The 18,827-nt window shown below is 36.5% G+C and overlaps 1 protein-coding gene across 2 annotated transcripts; it reads right to left on the bottom strand.

The window, feature by feature from the left end:
- Nucleotides 1-355: 355 nt before the first annotated feature.
- Nucleotides 356-18,540, bottom strand: LOC111396321 (uncharacterized PKHD-type hydroxylase At1g22950-like). 2 transcript variants are annotated; one of them, XR_002702982.1, is made up of 10 exons: nt 17,950-18,540; nt 16,316-16,363; nt 12,344-12,520; nt 12,097-12,247; nt 11,928-12,014; nt 11,236-11,360; nt 9,635-9,753; nt 8,337-8,448; nt 3,362-3,436; nt 568-680 (listed from the first exon to the last, which is right to left on the bottom strand). XR_002702982.1 is itself a non-coding variant. In XM_023022729.1 (9 exons), exons 1-9 carry the CDS (start codon nt 18,307-18,309, stop codon nt 648-650), a joined length of 1,212 nt encoding a protein of 403 aa, XP_022878497.1. In that variant the 5' UTR covers nt 18,310-18,539; the 3' UTR covers nt 356-647. The 2 variants fall into 2 exon arrangements, 1 of the variants encoding a protein (XP_022878497.1); XM_023022729.1 differs by lacking the exon at nt 3,362-3,436 and having other exon boundaries at nt 356-680; nt 17,950-18,539.
- Nucleotides 18,541-18,827: the final 287 nt, after the last annotated feature.

Here is an 18,827-nt window from a genome sequence, read left to right on the forward strand (position 1 = left end):
CTAACAGGGATCTAAATCAAGGCAAGAACACATGAAAGTCCAATAACTGATCTGAAGTTGGCCTTTTAACATTGCACGGATTTTTTTACCACAATTCCTATAACATTTCTCCCTTTCCAGCCCTCTATTACGAAACTGAACTGATAACATGTTCTAAAACGTGAAAAAATTAAGTTGTTCATGGTGGTCTAAAAATTTAATGAGTTCCTTAATTTCTGGGTCTACTCATATTCGCTGGACAAAAGATAAGAAGAAGAATAATTAAAAGATGAAGTTCAAAGTATGACATCCAAAATTGGTACAACTACTGCTTCAGTCATCCAAAAGAAGTATCCAACCTGAGAGGCTAAAGAAATGAGATGAGAAAAACAGCTTCTCTCTGCAAGGAGCAACATTATACAAGAACTGGAGAAATATCTTATATTGAAAAAATGGTTACACCATCACTTGATGTTAACTCATGTTTAAGCTCATCGATTCAGACAACCTTTCACCTACTTAATTTGAATGTACATCTATACTGAAATAGAGGAAACACTCTACACCTTCAATCTTCACATACTATGCAAAATGACCAAGGTCGTGTCTTCAAGGATAAGAGTCAAAATATATTACAGATCAAGAAATGCAGAAACAAACTAAATAGCTCAGGTAGCAGTTTCTCCTCTTCTCAGCAGTTCCTGAAAAAACAAACAAATTTTATAAAACTTCTCAAAATCCACCTGAGTGGTTCAACTACATCTCAATGCTCCTCATTGTTCATTTCAAAGCAAAGGACAAATTACAATATGCTGGAAGGGGGGAGGGTGCACTTGGAAAGCAGCTGATGCTCGGACTCAGGCAAGGGTATCGGGTACGGATACGTATTTAAGTGTCGGATCTTTTATTTTCTAAAATGTAGGATACAGAAACATAGCTAAAAATAGTCCAAATTTTGGACACGAATGCATATGTACTTCTTTCAAACTTCAATTTTTTACTAATCCAAAATGTCATTTTGAATAGACCAAAATAAATTATTAACAAAGAAAAAAATAAGTATTGAATAAGGGGTTAAGACAAATAAAACAGAAATTTGAAGTTTGGCTTTCAATCATGAAAATTACTAAATGTTCTATAAAATATAAAATGAGGAATTTGATTACAATTTGGACTTAGTGGACTACTAAGTATCACTATATGGAACCCATTTATTCAAACGAAACCCTGAACCACCATTACAGAGAGAGAAAAAAGGAAAAAAGAGAGAAGAAAATGGAAAGAAAAAAGAAAGAAGGAAAAGAAGGAAGAACCTAGCGCCGCCGTCCTTCTCCACCCTCTCGAGGGCGACGTTAAATTTATAGAGAGCGAAAACGGGAAAGAAGAAAAGAGAAAGTAAAGGAAAAGAGAGAAAAAAGAAAGAAGATAGAAGAAGCAAAAACGACGAAGTGTCCGGTTGAAATTTGGAGGATCTAACACATTCCATACTCATACTCATGTCTTGTTTTGTTCAACACGGGTACTCCGACTATTTTAAAGAGTCTGAGCATCAGAGATTCAGAGGTCAGCACCTTTCCGCCAACAGAACCTGTCAAAATTAGTGAACCATGTTCTGATACAGGGCTTTTTTCCATATTCTTTGGGTGAAAACAATAGCCTATTCCCATTTTACAACATTAACCTAGCTCAAAATCAAGGATCCACTGTCCTAATTCACCCGCAACTCATGAATTAATCCTTCTAAACCTCAAAACCCAAGTCGACATGATGCGATCAGCAAAGCAGAACGAGAATTAAATAGGTGGGAACACCCAAAACCAACAAGAGCAATTAAGGAATCTTTTGCTAAATTGAATGTTGCAGTTGCTGAAACAAATAAATTGGTGATTCATTCCTGCTGGATTGAATCAATTATAGGTCTGGTGGAATACTGCTAAATTAAAGATGCTGAAATTAGTGCGGGATCAAAGATGATAGCTTTATTTCCTTTCTAGCTTCTTTTTATCTTTCCCCTTAATAAATCTAGCTTAATTCATTTATTACCTTCTTGCTTCAAGTTCCACATCATAACATATCAGCACCCATTTTTCTGCAATTAATCAAACATCTTTGCCATGGATTGTTATTCCATTTCATATTATTGAATTGAACCGGCATTTGCGGGAATCAACAGTTTCATTATTGATAGTTCATTATCTTATTTGTAGCGCTACACCATATTGGTAGAGAGAAGTTTTCTCCAAGGGATGGCACCAAGAGTATGCCTATGTTGAGGAAGTTTGACATTGGGAAGAGTTGACTCAGATTGGATAATAGATGGATCTCTTGGCGCATCAAATGTTCATGCTAATGGCCCAAGTTAGGATGGTACAAAAACCTCTATAGTTTCCGTTCTTGACACGTTTCAAAAACAGAAACTATTAACATTTTGGAAACTACAAAAATTGTTTCCGGCTGAAATTCAGAAACCTGAGGGAAACTCTGGATGAAAACATTCGAAAACTTTAACCAAAGAAAAACTTAATTACATGCTCCAACCAAAAAATGGAGGCCATATTATGCACAGAGGATGGTGATTTGTTATAGATATTGATATCAGTGATGTATTTAAAGGAAATTTAATTCGAGAACTCGTTTACCCGTTGAATTAGATTATACGACTATGGTATTTTCATCATTTTTAATTAATATGAAAGTTTTGTAAAGTTACACATCGAATTTAACAAAATAAATTAATAATTTTTTATATATTGTTTCCCTGTATTATTTATTCCCACCTTTTACAAGAGTAACATTTCCACACGTCATGTCGCATTTTGTTTCCATGCAACTCGCCTAATATTAGGTAGCTTGGGCACAATGGGTGGGCTTTGTGAGCACGAAGCACAGGGTGGGGTTCGCACACGGTAATTCGAATGAATGCGCAGAGGATGGCACAACCGCGATACAAGATGGGCGCAACACTAGGGGTTCACGTGAGTTACCTTCCGACCCTAGCACGGATAGTGAAATTGAAGTGGACAAAGTCACGAAAACATGTTTGCCAAAGACAAACCTTCGATTTGCCTCTAGCTCTATAATCCACCCTCCCCAGAAAGCCCTCTCGGGGCCTAGCCCTCTTTCTCAACTCAGCTCCTGATCTTGGTCGTAAAGAGAGTGAGTGCAAGACCCCGATCATCACAATGATGAAAGACGTGAGAGGCTGAAATTGGACCTACCTAAGTTTCATGCTAGCCTAGACGCACATGATTTCCTTGACCAGTTACACTCCATGGAGGAAATTCTTCATCTTAGAAAGGTATGTAAATCCGTTTGCCGAATGTAATTAACAAGGCTTACAGTGACGAAAGGCAATTGGAGTTGGGGCTGAAATTGGACTTACCAAAGTTTCACGATAGCCTAGCCGCTAATGACTTCCTTGACTAGCTAAATTTCGTCAGTGCACGGAGCGATGAACCTAAGATTGAATCATGGACAGAGATGAAGAATCACCTAAAAAATGCCTTCATTTCAATGACTAGCACATAACTTGAGGCATAGGGTGCAATATGTTGACATATATTTCATTAGAGGTTTCCAACTATTGGCTCTAACAACATTAAAGATACATGTTAAGGTAAAACACTTATTTCTATTTTAGAGTCGCACCAAAGGACCATACAACTCGAGAAGCAAATCATCCAACAAGCAATAGGACAACCAATGGTGAGGCGGGATACACATGGGTGGACCTCACTGCTTTACCTGTAGAGAGTTGGCATAGATTTGTTCTAAGAGGGCATTATTTGTTGACAAAGTGGAAAGAGAAGAATATGAAAGAGCACCGTTATCTGATGTTGGAAAGATGAGGTCCCACCGGAAGAATGAGTTGGGAAGTCAGATGGATCCTTGATGCGTCGCTCATGTCTCACCCATAAAAGTAATGAAGCCAACACTTAACGCAACACCATTTTCCAACCAACTTGTAACATAGAGGGAAGGTTTGCCCGTTCAAAACTCGGAGAATTTAGTGAATACCATCCCCGAAGAGATGGTGCAAATGTTGTCTCTCTACTGAATGATAACGTAAAACTTATAAATTAGCTTGGTTAAAAAAATAAGAAAGTTGTAGATATGCTGCCGCTCATTAAATTCTTTAATAGCTTAACGTATGTGATAGATTTTTTTATTTTTTTAATTTTTTGGTTGATAAGTAATCATATAATTTTATTAATCATTAGGATAATACATTGGGGGTATATTATCAAAATAAATAAGAAAGAAAAGACAAAGTTAAGCAGCCCTTCTATATGATTAGTGGCCGTAGCATTGAACCAAGGATACAGAGTCATATAAAACAATTCTCTAATCTGTTTTATTGTTCTTGTTTGGTCTTCAAAACAGCGGGTGTTACTTTCTCTCCACACACACCATACAATACATCCCGGAATAAGACTCCACACAAGCCTCCTATTTTTATCTCGAAATTTTCTCTTCTATGCCCGCAACACATCTTCTATACGCCTAAGCATCGCTCAATCCAAATGTTAAGAAACAAGAATACTGTTCCACATCCATCGAACACCATCACAATAGATGAACAAATGGTCAATCGTTTCCCCATCTCTTTTACACATATAACCACTCAGTAACACAAAAACCTTTTCTTCGAAGAATGTCCACCGTTAACGCCTGCCCCATTACAACCGTCCATAATAAGAAAGCAACCCATGGAGGCAATTTACATTGCCACACTATCTTCCAGGAAATGAACTCTCCATCAAGCCGAATATGGATCTAAAATAAGAGCAAACTGAAAAAATATCATCCCATTCCAACCTCCACCTGCTATGATCATACTCTCCTACCTAAATATGCGTCTCGTGCAAGGAAGTAAAAAACAGTGCATAATCATTCAATTCCCAATCTTGGAGTCCCCTCTTAAAAGCAATATTCCAGCTATAACTTCCATTATGTATGGCTATTACATCATTCATCATAGTGGACGATTCCAAGGCAATGCGTTGCAAAGAAGAAAATCGTGCCTTCAGAGGATGATCTCCACACCAACGATCATCCCAAAATCTGATACTGTTGCCATTCCCACCACATAAGTCAATTCATCTCGAAATTTGTTCCATCCTCTTCAGATATACTTCCACAGCCTCACCCCATAAGATCCATAACCCTCGATTGAGCACCAACCCCCTTCCATCACACCATACTTCACTCCTATGATTTCTCTCCAAAAACTCTCTCTCCACTCCAAATCGCCACAACTATTTGCCCAATAAAGCCTTGTTAAACAGAATAAGGCTCCTCAATCCAAGACCCCCCATTCTTACGGGAGAACAAATCACCCCAATTGACCAGATGAAATTTCCTCTCTTCCCCTAACTCTGCCCAAAGAAACTCCCTTTGAATCATCTCTAATCTATTTGTCACTGTAAATGGGAAACGGTGACAAAAAATAAGTTGGAAAATTAGAATGTAGATTTTATGATGGTAAGACGGCCTCCTTTCGAAAGGTAGATATGCTTCCACCTCACTAACCCCTTTTCCACCCTTTTGACAATTCCACTCCAAATATGTTTACATTTAAACTTTGCCCCCTAAAGGAAGCCCAAGGTATGACATGGGCAACTGCGTAACCCTACAACCCAATATATCGGCCAACTCATCCACATTTACAACCTCTCCTATTGGAATAGCCTCAAATTTTCCCAAATTAATCTTCAATCCCAACACCGCTTTAAAGCATAGAAGTAGTTGACGCAAGTTTCTGAATTGCTCATTATCTGCACACATAGAACAGCGTATCATTATCTGCACACATAGAACAGCATATCATCTGCAAATAGCAAATGGGAGACCTGTAGGTGTCCAACCGTAAAACCCCTTATCGAACCTTCTCCCACAGCTTTCTCAATCATCCTACTGAATGCCTCCATAACAATCACAAACAGCAATGGAGACAAAGGAACCTCTTGCCTCAAACCTCTGCTGCTTCGAAAATAACCCTTCGGAGTGCCGTTAACCAAGACTGAAAATGAAACAATAGAGATACAGAATTGAATCCACTTACACTACTTTTCCCCAAAGCTGCATCTCCTTAGCATGTATTTAAGGAACCCCCAGTTCACGTGATCATATGCCTTCTGAATATCAAGCTTGCATAACATCCATGGCACCCCCAAACATAATCTGGAGTCAATGCATTCATTCGTTATAAGCACAGAATCCAAAATCTACCTTCCTTTTACAAAAGCATTTTGACACTTAGTCACCACTTTTCCTAGCACCTCCTTCAATCTATTCGCCATAATCTTCGCAATAATCTTGTATGTCCCGCTGACTAAACTAATAGAGCGAAAATCCTTAATGTCAATTGCTCCCGAATTTTTGGGGATCAACACAATAAATGTAGCATTAGAACTTCTCAAAAACCTGCCGTACTCAAACACAAAAAAAAAAAAAAAATCTATAATATTTTTTGTCGTCTTTTTCGAAATATTTTCTCAGTTAAACTTCGAGAACTTTTCTTAGCCATTCTTAGACAGAGATAAATGACGAAGGCGTAGGTTAATGAATTTAGATCATTTTTCTTTGTGACCCTAAACCCTATAATTTACAATATTAAAAATCTCAATAATTAACCCTGGTTTAGAGAGGATTAAAATCAAACTTTTTAGTAGATTTTACATTCACCTTTGGCCTCCAGTCAAACTGTTCTCGATAGAAATTTTGATAGAATCTCACCATTTGATTCTCAATATCCTGCGGGTCCTCATAAGTAACCCCATCGACCTCTAACAAAATAATAGAATTGTTGTGCCTGTTAAAATTAGCGACTCTATGGAAAAACTCTATGTGATAAACTTTTGAATGCTTATAATTCGTTTTTGAGGTAAATAAAGTGATTTTATTAGTAAGTATTATGCAGGAGTTTTTAACACTTTGGAATGACAAAGGGGCGAGTTCCGTGCGAGGACCCCATTCCCTATCTCATCCTCGCTTAAGCTAGTAAGGAGCGGGGCAAGGACCACGGATACAGGCACGGTCCCGACCCAACCCCAATATGGCCAATTTCTTAGCCCCGCCCATGCCCTACTACAACTAAGTGGGAAAATTTCTGCCCCGTTGCCATCCCTACTCGCACTACAACCAAGGGAAATGTCTAATTATTATGTGGAGAATTTTCCGCCCCACTACAACTAAGTGGGGAATCTCCCGCCCCATTGCCATCTCTACTCGCACTACAACTAAGGGAAATTTTTATTTGTTAGCACGGGTTTCGTGAACGAAAATTGAAACAGGCCAAAATGTTTCTTATATAGTTGGCAAGCAAATCCTATGAGGATGAGAGTGGGTGGCATGTTGAGTTTGAACTGAGGGTTTCATTTGGGCATGTTAAGAAACAATCACTTGCTAGCGCATGATTGTGGGAAGTTAGCAACATAAAATTTAGATTGGTAGAAGTAGAGAAAAGGGTCAACCTAGAAGCACATTGTCTCAAACTATACCTAAGTCATATGAAAACTTCAGATGCCTTTAATGTCAAACATATTGTACCTTATTGTGGGAATAGCTCATTGCTTGACAGTAACGACTTGGATTCCAGAGTGAATTTTCTTCGGCTAGGAGAAAATAATGCGATAGGAAAAGTAGAACAAGAATTTTTTGCTAGGTCAGAACACCCAAAGTTGACAAGAGTCAATTAAGAGGTCCATGGATAAATTGAATGCTACTTTTGCTGAATCATTGCCGACGGGACTGAATCATTTAAAGGGCAAGATGAATAGATTTAAACCATTGCTACTAAATTAAAGATATTTAGTGTTAGAGCTAGAACAAAATGATTGATTTATTTCCTTTCCATTTAATTTTGCTTATTTCCTTTTCTAATTTCTTGTTTTTAGTACCACATCCGTAGGTATCAAAACTCAGTTTTTCTGCGATCAATTAAACGTCATAGTTTTGGATCATTATTCCAGTTCATATTATCGATTCGAACAAGCATGCGGGCAAATTAAGGGTGTCCTTATCGATTGTTCATTATCTTCTTTGTTGTGCTACACCAATACACTAGCACAATACAAGTATTCGCGAATATAAATTTTTAATTCCCACTATGGAGCCATCTTCAGCCAAAATGTATGAAAATCATAATTGCAATGACAACGAACTCTTACTAGGTAACTAATACACATCCCAAAGACAATAAGTCCTAGAGAAGAGAGAGGGAGAGGAGGGGAGAGAGGGAAAGAGAGAGATAAACTTAATCCAATATTGCCCATTATTGGTGTTGGTTTAGATTAGGGTGAATAGGAGTGCTAAAGATACTTCCTCAGATCGGGATAGCTAGAGTTTATCTTTACCAGTTTGGCAGCAGAAACAGATTGGTGCTGCCTTTCTTTCTGCTCGCGTTGGCACTCCGCACACCAGCTGGAGAAATCCTTTTGATATTTCCTCAGCTCTCTGAATACAGAACTGCAGGAAGAAGACATCGATACTAAATTTTGTGAAGACGAATATAGTAACATCTGGAGTAGTAACAAAATAACATGAAAAATGTAAGAATATACAGACAAAGTTAATTCCCAAAAGGCCATAACCATGGGAGAGATGCAACTACAATAAATATAAAAATTAGTGACACTTCGGTGCCTATGCAGAAGTGGTCCAGCAAGTAATTACTTGTATGCATATCAACTTAAATCATGATACATGATTAGACATTCTAGTGGACTCTGGGTGGATATTGCTAAACAGTAATGGGAATCCAGTAATCACTAGTGACCTTGTAATGAGAGGTGGCTAGGAGAAGAGGGGAAACGTTGAAAAATCAATTCTCTGCATGCAATAGGTTACGAAATTCCTGAAGCTTCTAACAACAAAATTACATAAACCGAATGGAATAGGATATTTATGGCTTGCTTCAATTTATTTCTCTTTCCATCTTCTTTTATCAAATCAGAGATGCGTGATGCATGAAATGGAAACTAAGAGAGAAAGACGAACCAACGCAATCATAGAACAAATCCAGATAAAGAAAAAAGACTCATCTTCCAACTTTTGTAGCATGCAAGGCAAACATACTCGAAAAGGCATTCAAAGAGGTAAAGCAAAATCTGCTTTTTCTACAGAAATATTAAGGAGAAAGATGATCTGTAATCCTTTACACAGAAGGAAATCCCAGTTATAAAATCCTTAACATAATAAAAAGAAAGGAAGCCCTCCATAGCTGAATTGTCAGTGTTAAGGTTGATAATGGGAAAACATGATTGAATTAAGAATCAATTAAATTGCTAAAATGAGACCAGCGTAAGTACACAATATATAGTTGAAATAGATGCTGGTTGTCTACAGAATCAGTGATTCAACTCCATCAGAGAAATTCGGGAGGCAGTCCACCCAAAACAACTGCCACTTTCTTTGTGAAAGAAGTCACAGCATCAGTCAGTTCTGATGTCAGTGATAAGATTAGAGTGGGAGTGACAATATTTATTATTTCCTTTTCCTGTAAACATATTTTCATTTTTTTTCCTCAAGACCACAATGACATTATTAGAATTCCTTATCTCAATTTTTCTTATTTTATCGGGAAGAATACCCAAGATTCTCAGATGTTGAACCAGTGACAGAAGAAAGGAGCAAAGGCTAGGGAGTCAATTACCTCCTGCACCAAATCAATAAGTTTATCCTATTTCCAGATGTTGTGGCTCTAGCACCATGCCGATGGCGACCGCGATGAAGAACCGCTCGTCCTGGGACGTGAGAGTAATCAAAGATCTCCTATGAAAAATACAATTACGAATTCCAATTGAGTCGTCAAACGCCGATATAAATCTGCTAGACTTCTAGGCACACAAACTTTCTACTTCAAACTTGAGGTTGTGTAATTTAAAATTGATTTAAAATGCAATGTTAAATAGATGCGTAGACCGGGTTGACTGTTCCATTTTTATATTTTAAAAATTTCTTCAACTCCAATGCAATCTGAACTTAGGAAGTTCCCAATCCATACTCTGGTGGATCAGAACTTATAACAAGCAATAAGTGGGTGCCAATAGAACCAAGTATCACAAGGAGTAATTTCTAAGACACTTTATTTGAAAAGTAATAGACATTGTAGTTCAAACAACCAGTTTCCTTGGTCCAATTAAAACACAAGGCAAATCCTACAAGGAGAAAAGTTCGACCTAATTGGAAATAAGACAGATTGTAAAACTCATTTTGCAGCTCTTTTTGCACAATTGCGAGCTACATAAAACAGGATAACAGAAGGTAACTGCAATTTTCACCGATCAAGATTACTTTTCAAGTGTTTACAGTTCAATTATAATTTATGCAATATCAGTAAGACCAGTCTATGAAAGAAAACAAATTAATATCCATAAAGGTACCAAGTACACCAATAAAGGTAACTCCAGGAAAGACCACTTACCTCTGACTGGGTTTCAGTGTTTACATGTTTTTCACAACGCACACCACGGAAGAACAGTTCACCACCAGAAAATTGCTTTCCCAAGCAGACATTTAAAGTGACTTCTGAGTCATCCACATGGAAACCTACAAAACTGAAGCTCTTGAGATTCCTACACGAGAACTTTTAAGGTGTTCATAACAGGAACTCAGCGGAACCAAACAATAAATAGATTAGCAAAAAAATCATGCTAAGTGTGCGACTCCCAACTCAAGTTCGATTTCTCAAGTAGTGCTAACATAGTCTTGATAAACCATTCTCAAAAGTTCCATCTAACTGAGATGACATGTACCATTAGTGTTCCATTTTTATATTTTAAAAATTTCTTCAACTCCAATGCAATCTGAACTTAGGAAGTTCCCAATCCATACTCTGGTGGATCAGAACTTATAACAAGCAATAAGTGGGTGCCAATAGAACCAAGTATCACAAGGAGTAATTTCTAAGACACTTTATTTGAAAAGTAATAGACATTGTAGTTCAAACAACCAGTTTCCTTGGTCCAATTAAAACACAAGGCAAATCCTAGAAGGAGAAAAATTCGACCTAATTGGAAATAAGACAGATTGTAAAACTCATTTTGCAGCTCTTTTTGCACAATTGCGAGCTACATAAAACAGGATAACAGAAGGTAACTGCAATTTTCACCGATCAAGATTACTTTTCAAGTGTTTACAGTTCAATTATAATTTATGCAATATCAGTAAGACCAGTCTATGAAAGAAAACAAATTAATATCCATAAAGGTACCAAGTACACCAATAAAGGTAACTCCAGGAAAGACCACTTACCTCTGACTGGGTTTCAGTGTTTACATGTTTTTCACAACGCACACCACGGAAGAACAGTTCACCACCAGAAAATTGCTTTCCCAAGCAGACATTTAAAGTGACTTCTGAGTCATCCACATGGAAACCTACAAAACTGAAGCTCTTGAGATTCCTACACGAGAACTTTTAAGGTGTTCATAACAGGAACTCAGCGGAACCAAACAATAAATAGATTAGCAAAAAAATCATGCTAAGTGTGCGACTCCCAACTCAAGTTCGATTTCTCAAGTAGTGCTAACATAGTCTTGATAAACCATTCTCAAAAGTTCCATCTAACTGATATGACATGTACCATTAGAAACTTCCCACTCAAATGAACAATATTCTTGTGGTCCACAAGCAGGTAAGATAACAAGCCAAGACTCATCCAACAGAAGTGACTGTGGTAACAAGAAAAATGAACCTGGCTAGACCGCATGCCTTGACAGCTTGTTGGAGCCTGAAGGACTAGCACAAAACACTTAAGACCAAAGTAGCCAACCAAGTCCTTAAAAACAACTCTTGGAATTTCTCTAACCAATGTAGAATTGCATGTCACAAATTTAAACAAGGTAACGTTTTACAGTATTCAGGCAACAGATGCCATTAAAAACTAAATAAATAAATAAAATAAAAGAGTTGAGGATTAAGCTAGCTTAGAGATAGCCACCTACCTAGGTCCAAATCTCTATCCATTCCATACTCAACCACAAAACCATGATGAGCATCAAGTGTTGACCCACCAACTTCAGGAAAGAAAACTGCAAAAGATGTTCAATCCAAAGATTATATTGAAATCAATATCTACTCATCATACTTAATTCATTAGGATTGGAATGATACCTTTAGATATCGGGCGTATGTATTCTTCCATGAACTTATCAAGCATGGTTTCCATACCAAAATCGTCAAGAACGGCACCATACTTATTCATTGTATTAGGTCTCATGATTCTGAATTTCGTCTCATGGACCCACTTCTCAAAATTTTCTACCTAAGCAATCAGAACCTGATAAGAAAACATAAAAACTAAACTGCTAGTAAGAATTAAGTCTGAATGCTGAATGATGATGAGAAGGTAACAAAATACCTCAGTCAGCAACATTTCGCAGAAACGCGGTTGAAGCATTTCAAATGTAAAAATTCCAGGAGTGGGTTCTGACATTATATTTCTCAAACCTTGTTCGGTGTTCTCATTGATTGCCTTCAGAAAGGAGGGAACAAAGAAGGTTGTAACATGCATGGTGTAAAGCTCCCTATGTAGGCGCTGAAAAGGCAAATGTAAGTTCAACAAATTGTTTACAAATAATCAGCAATTATTTGTTGAAAAAAGGAGAGAGTTCCGGTAAATTAATATAGGGTGGTGAAAGGATAACAATGGCATCATACATGCCATGGAGATGAGAATTTTACAAATTTATACTCTCAGATCTCTTTTGACAAAAAATTGATAATTGAAGCATTTCCAAAAGTACATGAATATCCTCCAACCATATCAAGGTAGGAGTACTAGATATCTCATAAATAGATTTATACAAACATAGAACTTGTAAACTCAAATTCCTTTCTACACTGATAAGTTTTTTCACTGTAGAAGGTTAAGAAAAATCAATAGGTGGCCAGACATTGAGCAATTCTTCATCCTTGGAGTACCATTAAGCGATGATATGATGAAGATCCTAGAAGATATATTATATGAAAGACTTCCTAAATTGTAAATGTAATTAGAGTTTTAGATTCTCAGACATTGAGCAATTCTTCATCCTTGGAGTACCATTAAGCGATGATATGATGAAGATCCTAGAAGATATATTATATGAAAGACTTTCTAAATTGTATACGTAATTAGAGTTTTAGATTCTCTAGCATTTTAATAGTTAATTCTTGCCCAAATTTGATGGATTTTCTAGTATTTTGTTAGATTCTGATTTTATTAAATGTTTCCAAATAGGTTCCTTGAAACCTTATATAAAGAGAATATGGAAGTACGGACACACTGTTAGCATTAATGCATTGGTGTCCGACACGTATCGAATATCGGTACGTCTCCGACACATCGTCGAAGTGCCTCGGAGAAAAAAATACATGTGGCTGGAAGAAGAAATGCAGACTGTGAAGAAGATGGTGGCTGGTGACTGTGAAGAAGAAGATCGAGGAAGAAGAAGACTGAGGAAGAAGAAAGAAGGAAATGAAGAAACATGACTGGAAATGAAAAGTTTGTGGATGTAAACCAATGTGATTTTCAATTCAAATTGTTGGACCAAATAACATTAAATGCACCATAAAATTTCTTTTTGTAGCATATATTTAATTTACTTTTTTTTTTCCAGCTTTATTCTTTAACAAAGCAACATGTAAAATTTGCCTTGAATTAATTTTTTTTTTTTTTTTACCATTTTACCCACGCTTTAATTTTTGAACTTGTGTTATCAAAAAACATGTATGAATTTAATGTCAAGTTTGATTTCTATTTATTATTTAATTATTTATATATGATGCAATAAGTTTTAAAAAAAATTACTTTAGACTATTTTAAATTAAAATAAGTTAAAAACTAATATTTTAACCAACGTCCCTCTTCTTCTCTTTCTCCTCTCTCTTCCTTTCTTTCAAAATCTTGTTCTGGTTGAATTGTATTTCTTCATCAATTTAGTATCAAAGAGAGTTGTATTCCGTTGGCCAAACAAATTCACGAAGTTTTGATAAATGTTCAAGTTCAAAAAAAATTAGTGCATCCACCGTCAAACCAATAAACAAATCACACACGCACAACCTCATATACACTAGACGTCAATGTCACCCTCCACAAACAACTTTCACTTGCAACCACCTAAAAAAACACATCGTTCATAGATACTGTTCCTTCGACTAAAAAATAACTTTCTTATCGCCGGAACTATTCACCATTAAGCAGAATTTTGAATTAGACTAGTTCTTAGTTTGAAATGAAAAAATACAAAAAGAAGAAAATCGAAGAAAAAAACAGCTGTTAGGTATTGTTGTTGCTCAATTCCAATCAAGGAGCCACACTGGTGCAGTCGCATGGAAAGCTGAAGGCTTAGGTAATGATTTTGCCTACGGTTGGCTCCATATCAACCGCTTGGGTAGACATTTTGCTATCTTGATAACTTTATTTTGTTCAAGCATTTGGCTAGTCATTTTGTTTTAAAAAAACTCTAAAAAATAAAAATCAAATCATTCTTTTGTTAAGAGTTTTTAACCTCTATTGTGCGCATGTTAAGTGATAGTTTACAATTATTTCATGCACAATTATTATATCAACTCTTCTAGCTACACGAAGATCCTAGGTTGTCACCAGAATAATGTGTTTTTCCCTTTTCAATACAAGTATCCCAAGTCTAGGACTATGTTTAAGACATTCATTACCTTTCTAGGCGAGTTCACTTAGAACTGTGGGACTTTGATGGTCTGGTTGGTCCCCCAGTCATTTCTTGATTGACTCGGTAATCTTGAAAAATTCTTTTGACTTTCACAGCTTGAGTTGTCGTGCTAATATATCACTTGTCTGATTTGCATGGTGTTATCGAAAATCATTTCTGTGTGATATTGATCGCTAGGTCAACGACCTATCACTTAGTTTTAGATTCTCTAATATTTAATAAATTCTCTCGTATTTTAATAATTGTTTCTTACGTAAATTTGATGGATTCTCTAGTGTTTTCTTAAATTCTCAAGGATTTTATTAAATGTTTCGTACTTATAATAGGTTGTTTGAAACCTTATATAAAGGGGACTTTTGCATTGTAATACTTACAACTTTGACATGAAATAAAACTTGATAATCTTCCCCTAAATTATCTCTCTGATGTTGGACAATCCTATTGTAAATAGGATAAAAGTTTAATAATTATAATAAGATATCTAGTTGTAATAGGTTTATCTTTTTATTCTTATTTCTTGTTTAGAATAGGATCTCTAATTTCTTTTAGATTAGGATACGATTTATTTTAGCTCCCTTATATTAGTTTCCTAGTAATAGTAGTATTGGGGAATAATTTTTCTTACAAATATATAAATGTAGAGGCATTGTACACTTTTCAACAACAATCAATTATTATTCAATATATACATGACATGATTGTTCAAATATCGTTTTTATGTATTACATAATTCTTATTACAAGAATTTCATAACGCTTCTGCACCAAAATTGGTATCAGAGCAAAGAAATTGCCTTAATCCGATGATTGACAATGGTCCTGTGGCAGTCGAACCGTCGAAGACAAATAGAGGCTCGACAAACTCAAACAAATTTAGGGATCGACGAAACCCTTCACAACACACAAATGCTGACTGCGTTGAATCCTGAAAGGAATCGCGAGCTCATAGAGAAGCAAGCTGACAAGAATTTGAAACATTAACTGCTATGAATGTTAGTTTCTCCAACAAGTATGGAACACGACATGTGGCTAAAGAATTTCCTCAAGCCCCAGCCAAGTTCGAAAACACACAAGTTATCAAGAATTTTTTTTTTTTCAACAAAACTCCAGGACGAGTTTTTTTCATGTGGGGGAGATTGATGAAAGACAATCCTATTTATAAATAGGATAAAAGTAAGATAATTATAATAAGATGTCCAGTTGTAATAGGTTTATCTTTTTATTCTTATTTCTTGTTTAAAATAGGATTTCTAATTGCTTTTAGATTAGGATTTATTTTAGTTCCCTTACATTAGTTTCCTAGTAGCAGTAGAAGTTTCCTAGTAGCAGTAGAAGTAGGGAATAATTTTACCGATAAATATAGAAGCACTGCACACTTTTCAACAACAATCAATTAATATTCAACATATACATGACATTATAGTTCAAATATCATTTTTGTTTATTACATAATTCTTATGAAAAGAATTTCATAACTCTCTCTCTCTCTCTCTCTCTCTCTCTCCCCCTCTTCCTCTTGTTCAATAGTGTTTCATCGTCACGATGTCTTTGAAACTTGAAAAATCAAGCTTCAAGACATTCCTTAAATAGATCATAATTTACTCATTTAATTTAGAATTATTATACTTGCCATCAGGCAACAATTTAAGAAATAAAATGTACCTGATAGTTGGATATAATCTTCTGCCTGTATTCTCTATGCTTCTGAAGCTGTTAAAATAGAGCAGTAGTAAATTCTCAATAGTTACACTGGCAGACACGTAGCTAAACAACAATTTCTATTCCTGCATCTGTCTTACTTCAATCACCACTCAACTTAAACACGTAAGACAAACACGAGATTTATAGAATCATACCCCCTCCCCCCGGGCCAAAAATAAATATATAAAGTAAATAATAATAAAAGACAGAGAACAAGAACCTTGCCACCATACACGTGTGCATGTATTCATTCAAATAAACATGAAGCCACACAATCTTTCTTCGCGACAAGAACCTTGCCTCCATACACGTGGCATGTATTCATTCAAATAAACTTGAAGCCATACAATATTTCTAGGCTTAGTTTTGGCTAATTTACAGATCCCCATGACCACCAAAATAAAACAAAATAGCATACTCCCCCTTGCCTCTGTCACTCCTCCAATTGTCCGTTCCAAAAGTAAGGTCAGAGAAGATTTCATCGTGCCAAAAATCAGTAAAATGCATACATAAATCATTAAGCTGAACTTCCAGTTCAGGTACAATATTTTATACGCACCATAATTTTAACCATTCCCTTGAAAGACTTGAACATCTTAATACCCAGATTAATGCATGCACAAGTATCCATAAAGTGACATGATATATATGCACAAGGAAAAAGCTATTAAGCCGTTGTTAACAAATAATAAACCATAGCCACTTATTGTGCCATTTATTCAAGTTTCTGCCTCCTAAACTTGATCATTCCAAAAAATTTAACGCATCATTTCCCATGTCAATGCATAAACTCTCACACGACAACTTGCACCACGTAGAGAGCCATCCAATGAGTAGACAACTATGAGAAGCAAATGATCTCTCTAGCTCATGCCTCCCTCCAAAATAGTACATTACCTGATCACCAAGCGCAGAACCCTACAAGTCACTCTTCCATTCCCACATATACACACATCTAATCCGCCATCACGTGGTACCTCATGATTCAAAGTTTACATTTTATCCAGATATCTGCTTCCAAAATCTAATGACCATAAACCTAGAATTTACACGCGTGCATCTTTTCTGACTTAGGCATCACAACTGCACCAAACATCTGTATCTTGGTGCACTCAACACACTGGTTTAGAACTATATTACTATCCACTGTGCTATCCTATGCTTCTCCAGAAATATCCATTTCTAAAACCTCATCACCAAATTTCCACGTTCACACAATTATGTAAAGGAGTCTACAGGCAGGTGGGGGCCAGCCTGCATGACACCCATCCTTCATAATGAGGGCAACACATTTTTAATTTTTTAGATACTTATACAGTCTATAGTTATCTATACACAACACATCCAAGCATGGCGGGCAATGTAAACCTCCAAGACCAATGCAGTACCTCGTGCATTTCACAATGTAGCTTTTTCATAATTCAATGCACTAATTCTTAATTCATATACACTTAGAACATAAATGATTATTGTTATATATAGACCCACACCCACTGGCATTAGACAGTGTGCCCTTCCACAAAATTCAATAACTGACGGGTAAAACATCTAATTCATACACAGATCATATACAAGTTTAATACAGCTTTACTGACCCGGATGCGCTCACTTTCAGGGGAGTACCGGAGAAGGATATCACGCATATACGTGACCTTCACATCACGCGACATGAGAAGCAGGTTGGGTGGAAGGTACCTCTCCAATGAGCTGAAAAGATACGGGCTAAAATCCAAATTCAGGTCTTCATAGTTATCCGGCTTGTGATTCGCGTTTGGGTTGAGCCTCAGCCTATTAGCGAAACCATTTTGCTGTCCACCGTTATCATTAGTACTGTTACCATTGGAGTGGGGTAATACGGCCCCATCAGACGCATTACCGGGTGCTGGTTGAGATGGAGGGGGTGAAGTCTGGTCGGGTTGTCGATCGAGTGGTGCCGATGCGCCGTCGTTTGACATGGTCGTGGACTGAGAGAATTGTTTGTCGAGAAAGAGCAAATTTAGGGACTTAGATGAAAAATGAGAGCGTGCAGAGAGAGTTTAGGGTTAGAGAGGCATTTTGGAGTAGAAATTGAGGACTGGGGACTTCGGGAGAATGAAGGAGACAATGAGAATTAGGGTTTGGCTGGTGTTAGGTTTTGAGGTTGCGCGAAGGCGAATGTGCTACTATGGTGACAGTAGAATTATTCAATTTTTTTGACTCCAACAATACTCTCTTCGATTTTCTTTTTCTTTTTATTTTAATTCTTCATAATTATAAATGAGAAATGATAAAATTAGGTTCGTAACTCTGAAAAATAACAATTTAGATTGGTGCCCTAAAATAAAGTAAAACCTCCCACGACCATGTTTAATAAGTTGATAAAACTCCAAACTGATCAAACTATTGGAGTCAGTTTCTCCATCGTCTCTCCAACTGATCATTATTCTATTACCAAATACCAATAATTTCACTGATTTCATAATTACACTACCAA

The sequence above is a fragment of the Olea europaea genome, chromosome 6, assembly GCF_002742605.1.
Source record: "Olea europaea var. sylvestris chromosome 6, O_europaea_v1, whole genome shotgun sequence".
NCBI classification, from domain to species: Eukaryota; Viridiplantae; Streptophyta; class Magnoliopsida; order Lamiales; family Oleaceae; genus Olea; species Olea europaea.